The sequence below is a fragment of the Macadamia integrifolia genome, chromosome 1 (genome assembly GCF_013358625.1).
Source record: "Macadamia integrifolia cultivar HAES 741 chromosome 1, SCU_Mint_v3, whole genome shotgun sequence".
NCBI lineage: Eukaryota > Viridiplantae > Streptophyta > Magnoliopsida > Proteales > Proteaceae > Macadamia > Macadamia integrifolia.
Window position 1 is genome coordinate 15,238,694 of NC_056557.1, and position 8,943 is coordinate 15,247,636.

Sequence of the window (8,943 nt, forward strand, 5' to 3'; positions counted from 1 at the left end):
GGGTATGGTGTACGTTCATAAAACCCAACTTTTCTTACCTCCAACTGTAGATCTAGAGTTGAAGATTACTCTCCCGGCACCGGAATGGCAAGATCTAGCTTCGGCGCCACTGAAAACCTTCCTTTCTTCCTCTTCCTTCCTTCTTCCCTTTCTTTTCTCTCTCCTGTTTACTTTTCTCACCAAACGTACGAGGGTAATAAATGGAAAGAAAAGAAATCATAAAGCTTTATATACTATTCCTACTTAAGTGAATAGTGATGGATGGGTCACTCAGGTGGGTGGGTGTACCCACCTGTTATACCCGCCTGAGAGCCAAAACTTGGGATTTTGACCGGGTTCGGACCTCGGCGCGAACCCCACCCCAGGCATACGATGTAGCATACGTATATACCTTAAAATGCGGATATAATACCTGTTTTATCCGTACATAGCCTTATGGTAGGTGCACGTACACGGTTTGGGCACTCCCGTCTCTTCTGGCACTGGCTCGGACTTGTCGGGTCAGCCGGTGTTTAGGGTCACCCGTGCCATCATAGCCCATAAGGAGCCTGCTCTAATATCCTCTGGTTCGGTTCCTGCATGATTAAACCGGTTCAATCACGAAATCAGATCGAATTTAAGAAGCGGGGTATTACAATTGTTGCACTGATATAATAAGCATTGGCTAACCGAAAGCCCGATGAGAAACATGTTCAAATAGTATCATTGGATGCTCACCACTCCTGCAGAGGAATTGGACTCAAGTATCATGAATTTACGAAGAATCCATGATTTAGTGATAAGCCTTCAAAAGAATAGATTTGTGCGATAAAGAGATCCAAGGCCAATTAATGGAGTCTACGAAGTGGGGTCCATTCATCATTGTTCCCCTCAATCATGAGATGAGACCATCTGATTCCACCAGTGACGTGATTAAGACTTTGTGGATGAAAAGAAAGAAAAACCCCATACCACACTGTAATTGCCGTACAGTCTCTCCCTCTCTCTCTCTCTCTCTCACAACCCGGATTAATTTTCTTGCGTGTGAAATTAATTAGACAACTAAAAATAAATAAAAAAAAAGCTTCCTCTTCTCATCATCATCATCATGTGCGTATAGTAATTTATTGGATCCAATTCCATTAATTAAACCAGTGGAAAATGCATAATAATTGACTCGTTTTTCGCTTTAAAAAGTTAATAGATTCATATATGTAGTTAGGGTACTCTTGAATTCATGGTTCTGTTCACCTACCACATGCATGGATCAAACAAGGGTCGTCGTTCATATGGGTAAATCGTAATTGTAGTCAATTCTCCTAAACCTAGCGAGATTAAGATTATTATTATTATTTAATGAGAGAAGGAAGATACAAAAAATTACATAACATGCCACTCCTGCACTAAAACACATGGCAAAAAGATTGTGTTGTCTCATGTTAAAGAAGTTTTCTATTGGCCGTGCCCGTTAAGAGTATTTCTAATAACCCTTGAGATTTCTAACAAGGTTGCAAAGGAGTACCACGGCCAAACTCCATCAAGCTGTCAAGCTGAGAATCAATCCAAATTCCCCTGATATGAAAAGCCTTCCTTAATCCCGAGAGAGTAGTCATTGCTAACACATCCAATTCCTGATCTGCCATCATGTGGCCTATTTCAGTCAAAATAATATGACCTTGAAATGCTGTTCAACAATGTTTAAAAACCCCTGCGCAAGTCATAATAGGATGATTCAAAGTGAGCAGTGATGGAGAGGTTTGAAGGTAGATAAAGATCTAAATCGTGTGGGAGAGTTAAAGAAATGTCAAACCAAGACTTCTGTAACAAATTCTGATCAAAGTTAACATTCCTCAAGATCAAAAAAGGATTGGGCTTACAACTGTTAGTAGTCATTTGATTCCTGCGAGACCAGATGAAGTAAAGAGTGACAGAAATCACACATTTTGGTTTTTTCTCCATAAGGTTTGAAAATATGATCCATTTTTTTTTAATCCACAAAATAGTTTCACCATGCCAACTGGTGCTTGGGATTGGGGGAGGGAAGAGAAGTGGAATGTGTGTCATGCAAACGTATGCAGCCTTACCCGTGGTTTTGCAAGAGAGGCTCTTTTCAAGTTTCTAACTTGTGACCAACATGTGTTGCAGTAGTGCAACCTAACCAATGCACATCAAGCTCACCCCACTTTGTGTTTCTTCAATGATTTTCAGTCGGTTTAAAGGGTTCGAAACCAATTGGGTTCAAAAAATATTTAAAAGTATTTAACATTATGCCATCTTCGATAACTCCCATTGTTTCACAAGTTTTTTAGTAGTTTACTATGGGGGGAGTGTGACCCCTGTGTCAAGACACATGAGAGGGGGGAATGACCAATCCCAAGCACCATTAAAGGAAAATAATGATTTTTGTGGATGCTTCTTTATGTACTCCCATTGGCCCTCATGCACATGCAAGAATCACTCTCTCACAAAAAACACTTCCTCATATTTGAATTTGAAGGGCTTGCTGCCAAATTATGTGGCCCATGCGCTAGTACGGGGTCCAATGAGGAGGCATGCGGGGGCATCCAACAAGAGGAGTAGGGCGATTGTTTCACTTTCACCCCTTGTTTGCACGTGCAAGGATGCTGCCAAACAACATTCTTTTTCTCATATTTTGAAATAAGTTTTATTAAAAGAGGGTAAAGGGAAAAAGAACTTAGATCTTCTTCCTTATAGGTAACTACCCCACCCTATTTGCCATGGTTCAAGGAAATAGATTATCCCCAATTAATTAGGCGCCCAATTAGCGATCCAACAACTGGGAGGACCTAGAGATACGTACACCATGTATTGGGCAGGATGTGTGTTCGGGGTCCTCCCAACCCATTGGACCACCAATTCGGCATCCAATTAATTGAAGAGGAGTCGAATCCACCATCCAAGAGAGGGGATCCAATTCAAAGAAGAACGTTCCAGAGTCATGTGGAGCATGCGCCTGGACATGAACGCATAAAATTACAACCCTACCTCCTCTGGAAAGAAAAAAAAACTCATGTTATTGCTTCTATTGCTCTCATTGGCCCATGCCAGTGCGACAACCACATGACCTTTTTTTGTTTTGCTAACAACGGGTATTCAGGTTTTCAGCCTGACTAGTTCCGCAGGTCCATACTGACCCCACAATCACATTGACTGGGTCATACCAGGGTTGAATGAAAATCATTCAACATTCATTAAAAGCAGTGAAAAACATTAAACACCCCGTGTGAGTGGCCCAAGGTGTGCCTAATGGGAGTCAAACTTAGCACGTCTGAGTTTATGACTCGTACCAAGTTTGTTACTCACCAACTGTGCTACCCCCTTGAGTTAATGGCCACATGACTAGACGACGAACTCTTTTCCAAAAATAAAACTATAAAGGAAAGAAGAATACTTACGACTAGTATTTATCTACACCTCGACACAGCAAATACAAAAGACCTTACTACACCACACCAACAGGTAACATTCTCTTACACAATTATAAATTATTTGACACTTTTATAGAATGTCAATAAGATCCTACCTCGTCAAAATAAAAATTCCTATAACTAATTATAGAGTACCTACTTACTCCCTTAGCTTAGGGTCGGCTAATTAATTAATTAAGAGTACCCAACTTATTACAAATAATTAAAAAGGGGTGGATGATCGTGACGATGATAGATATATAGATAGAACGTCGGTTATTCGTGTATGCTACAGTGCCACATGCTCCAGCTCTTGCGAAGTTCACAATTGGGTGTCCATTGAGAATATTATTCCTTCTCCAATCGTTAAGTAACGGCGTCATTAACGCCGCCTCAACCGGACTGGCACAGATCCCTACAAAAACTAATACCAGGTGGCAACTTGTCGCGTTCTGTCGGAGACGATAGGGAGTTCGGAACCTCGCCCAGCTGTCATTCTAGCAATTAAGCGAGGACATTTTGGGAAACAAGGCAAATATGAATATGAATTTGATTCTCCATGAACCGTGATCTTGTCTTTCGTTACCCCCGCCTTTTCCCTCATCCTTCTCCACGTCTCTCTGCCCCTTCTACCAAGTTCATCTTTATAGCTTGAAACATCTCTCTCTCTCGTCTCTGGTTTTCTAGAACAGATATATAATGAAGAAGAACTGTTAGTTCTTCAATTAATGCGGCTCCAAAAGCTCTTTCGTCGGCAAAAGGCGAATTGCTCTTTTCCAGCTGCTTGTGATTCACAGCTCGGATCGCACACGCGGAAGCCTTTTTTAAAGAACTCGCAGAAAGGCTCGTTGGTTTGAAGGCTTGAAGTAAAGCACCAGTGGGTTTCTCTTTCTCTTTATCTTATCTTCTTCTCCATTCACCCACTCCACAACTGCACATAATTATTGCTCGAGATTCATTATGAATACAGAGGAGAAATGAAAGTTATTTAGAACTGCAGAAACTGAACGAAAGATTTGAAGTAAGGATTGGCTAGAATTTTTGTTATATAGTCTTTTTATAGGTTTTCTTTGCTGCTGTATTGCAGATGCCGGAAAAAGGAGCGAATTCCGTCTCCAACCCAGTGATTTTCCGTCCAAACTTATGGTTTCCGATGCGTTTCCCGATACTAACAGTGGCTGTTTTCCTGGGAATGCTGTTCATTTGGGGCATCGATGCATCCACTATCAAATACAGTATCAACGCGTGGCGGATGCGGAGCCGGAAAGATTATATGGCCCTCAAGATTGAAAGTCTAGAAAATCTAACCCACCAGACTTTCCATGGTCTTGTGAATGTTACACAGAAGTACCATCGAAAGAGTTTGAACAGAGCACCGAGAATGCCTCATCTTGGTTGGATTTCCGTCGAATCGGAACCAGATTTCACATCGAATCTGCTATTTAGATGGTTAACTCCGGGTGGTGAACCCTGTCGTGATTCTATGACGGGGGACATTAGAATCCCAGGTCTAGATGACAAGAACCCAGTTACACTATCTGCCGGAGAAATTCACAGATTCGTTATTCAAGCCGTCGATGGGAGAGGGAATCCGCGCTGCTTGGGTGGAGACTACTTTGAGACGGACCTCTCCGGCGAGCTCTGGAAATCTCGACCGCCTTTGAAGGACCATGGCAATGGCTCTTATTCTATCTACCTTCAAGTTCACCCTGATTTCTCCGGTGAATATAACCTAACCGTTGTCCTCCTATTCCGTCACTTCGAGGGTCTGAAATTCTCGCCGGAGCGGTTCGCCTACCAGAGAGAGCTCCGCCGAATTCCTATCAGGTTCTTCCGAAGCAATGCTCAACTTCCTGAACTACAAATCTGTGAGAAATCTGACTTCGCAAAGGACGTCTGGTCCGGTCGGTGGACTCGACTCGCGAAGAATGAAGATTGCGAGATTAGCAGCGACGGTCGGTATCGGTGCCTGAAGCCCGATTTCCCCTGTCAGAAGCCATGGTGTGAGGGTTCCTTAAGTTCACTAGAGAGCAACGGTTGGGTTTATTCGAGCCACTGCTCGTTTCGGTTATTCTCCGCAAACTTGGCTTGGGAATGCCTGCAGAACCGATGGATATTCTTCTGGGGCGACTCCAACCATGTGGACACGATACGAAACCTTTTGAATTTCATACTGGACTTGCCCGAAATCACTACAGTCCCGAGACGATTCGATAACAACTTCACGAACCCAAGGAATAAGACTCAGACAGTTCGAATCACAAGCATCTTCAACGGGCATTGGAACGAGACTCAGAATTACGAAGGCTTGGATTCTCTCCGAGACGAAGGGTTTCGAAATCTAGTGAAGCAGTACTTCATCTCCGAACATACAGTACCTGATACGGTGATCTTGAACTCGGGACTTCACGATGGTGTCCACTTCAAGAACGTGAGGCAGTTCTCGGTGGGAGCAGAGCAGGCGGCGACGTTCTGGAAAGAAGTGTTGGAAGGGGTGAGTCAGAGGGGGGAACGCTCACCGGAAGTGTTTTTCCGGTCGACGATCGCCACTGGTGGGTATGCGAGGAGGTTAATGTTCAATCCGAGTAAGATGGAGGCTTTCAATGGTGTGTTATTGGAGAAGATGAAGCGCATAGGGATCGTGACGGGTGTGATCGACGATTTCGACATCACGTACGCGTGGCACTTTGACAACCGTTGTAATGATGGGGTCCATTACGGTAGGGCCCCTTTGAAGGCTAAGTGGAGGGACGGTGAGATCGGGCATCATTACTATGTTGATCTGATGCTGGGGCATGTCATACTCAACGCTCTCTGCACTAGCACAACAAAATAGCATATCGAGTAAAAACCAGATGACTCTTGGAGGGGAAGTCTGGAGGATCATTTGCTGAGAAGATGGGTTGCAAAATGGACTGTGGTGTATAGTGTATAGAGTATAGAGATGTAATTACAAAAACAGGTGGGGAGTTTGGTGCATGTGGAAATGGGAGGAGCGGTCCCCGGTTGCATGTGGGATTTAATGATTTATCGTGACCATTATCCCTTTCTGTGGATGGAATTTAGGTATCCAAGTTCTGAGGGGGCCATTCATTCTAACCATTCTCTATTTGTTGATTTTATTTATTTATTTATTTATGTTAATGGATTTTCCCACCCATATTTCCCTATGAAAAATGAATTAAATACATGAACATAGGAAAAATGATAATGTTTTTATAGTTTAGGGAGAGGTTTCCACGCACCAATGCAGGGATTCTTCCATTACACACCAATCATAGTATGAAGAATGGTTTCGTCAACATGGGCTCACATGATCTTCGAAAGTGAGTGTAGTTTTGTAACGAGTAACCTTCATTCATTCGCATACATAGGAGTGTAGAGATAGAAATGGTATTACATAATTAAAATTCTTGCAGGATAAAAAAAAAAAGATGTGGGTGTTCTGTATTAGAAAAAGAAATGGTGATGATTTTACAATTCATCTTTATTGATGTTGGGGGAACAAAGGAGGGCCTAGCTACTTTTCATTTATGGATATCTATAGAAGGAATATGTAGTAGACCATCACCAGGAAGATGGTGATGATTACTTAGATGGATTGCCTGCGTCAACTCAGTTCAAAGTTAAAATAGTCAATTTCCTTTCTTATACATATAGTCTCTACAACATTAATATACTGTTATCTTTTCACATGTTTTTTATTTTACTTGATCATGTGGGCCCTAGCCCTTATTACATGTCTCTGCGTGATACGGTGAAACCTGAGTTGCCTCCCTCCCTCTTAAACTATTGGACCATCAATCCGAGCAGTACTGGAAGCCCAACAGCTTGAATCTTTTTTGCCTTTAAAGCTAAGCAAACAATAAAATTACCAGTAACTTTAGCTGTAACATTTCCAGAACAACAAAGAAAAGAAAAAAAATTGCCACATGGCATTATATATAGGCTCGTGGAGACCATCCTGATTCCAATTCCTGATCTGGCATTATTTTTTTTTTATAATGAATGGAAAAATAAATTACGAGGAGGGAAAGGGGAAAGGGAGGGGAGGAGATACAATAGGTACGAAATTTAGTTGATGCCCGGGTTGCAGTCAAGTAGTGGCAATCAGTCAAAGAAATGGAATCTAAAGGGATATTTTGAAAAATACTATAATCTAGGAGACTATTTGTGAACCCTAGGGGAAAGTGAATATTCCTTTTCTTTAGCTGCCAGCAGGGGGTTGCAGGGGATTGCAGCTGCTTGGTTGTAACCCGAGTAGTAGCCAAATTTTTCCATACAATAGAATGTAAGGGAATCAATCCCAAACAAGAAGAGGAATAGATAACAAAAATATCAAGACATCAATGGGAACCAAGTCAAGCAAAGTCAAAAAAGGGGGAGGAAACCCAAGAAATAACAATAAGCATTCAGAGAATCAGAGACAGGACGATGGGGGAGAAAACCAAGTTTGGTACGAATGTCGGAATAAATGGGTTTTCAAATCCTATCAAATAAACGAGAGTTGAAAGCTCATCTAAGAAGATTCCGCTCCATCCAGATATGACTAATGGCAGTGCAGAAGCTAGGTAAGCTTCCCAACAGTATCGCAAATGGAGGAATTAGCAAAAGTCATATCTACACAAATCCATTATCTGGTAAGACTAAATAACTCTTATATTAGATGGCCAGCAATGCTCAAGGATTTTTTTTCCTAATCATAAAAGAGAAGGGGCAGGAGAAGAAAATGTGATTAGCATCTCGGATACCATTCCATCAAAAGCAACATGAAGGAGGAACTTGAATATGCCGATGGATAAGGAAGAATTGCTTAGGAAGGCAGTTGGAGAGGTACGCCAAACAGTAAATCTATGACGGGGGATGTGGCTTTTAAACCAGAAAACTCTATGCCAAGGGACAAGGGACCCTTGGATAGTTGGACCTAACAAAGTCCCAGCCGGAAGAGGAGCTGAAAGAGCTAGAGGGCAAGGGGAGACAGATGATTTTGTCCTCACTCCCATTGAGCCCAGGAGGAAGGGGAAGGAGGTTAGAACAAATAGCAACACCAGGGAGGCAGTGTAACTAAGAGAGCCATTCCATTTAAGGCAAGACAAAATGGGCAGGCACGAGCAGTTTGGTGCTGAGCCAATTGGCAAACGACGACTACTTCACTTATTAGATTAGTATTAGCCATCTACCCCATAATGGAATGGAATGGGATAGGGGTGAGGTGGGAGGGAACCAAAATTTATTAACCAAGATAGAGGCAACAGTGGCATTTCTATCAAGGCTAGAAGAGAAATTTACTCGTGGACTAACAATGGAATGAAGGACACTTTAAGCTTAAGGATGGCTGACACTTAATTTATCAAGGTATAAATATAAAGCTCGTCTAATGACATGATGGGCTTTATTTGTAATGATAGACCGTGCTTGATTACTTGGGCCTGGCTACTTTATTTTATACCTCCTCCTCCTCAGTTTTTTCTATCTTTATTATTATTATTATTATTATTATTATTATTATTATTATTATTATGGGAGATGAGCCTTT

The 8,943-nt window shown here is 42.0% G+C and overlaps 1 protein-coding gene across 1 annotated transcript; it reads left to right on the forward strand.

The window, feature by feature from the left end:
* The first annotated feature begins 3,945 nt into the window (after positions 1 to 3,945).
* On the forward strand, positions 3,946 to 6,567 carry LOC122079031. Its single transcript, XM_042645291.1, has 2 exons — positions 3,946 to 4,284; positions 4,495 to 6,567. Exon 2 carries the CDS (start codon positions 4,495 to 4,497, stop codon positions 6,241 to 6,243), a length of 1,749 nt encoding a protein of 582 aa, XP_042501225.1. The 5' UTR covers positions 3,946 to 4,284; the 3' UTR covers positions 6,244 to 6,567.
* Positions 6,568 to 8,943: the final 2,376 nt, after the last annotated feature.

Bases quoted from the DNA above. Each gene is read 5' to 3' on its own strand.
- LOC122079031 (XM_042645291.1), top strand. From the start codon at position 4,495: ATGCCGGAAAAAGGAGCGAATTCCGTCTCCAACCCAGTGATTTTCCGT.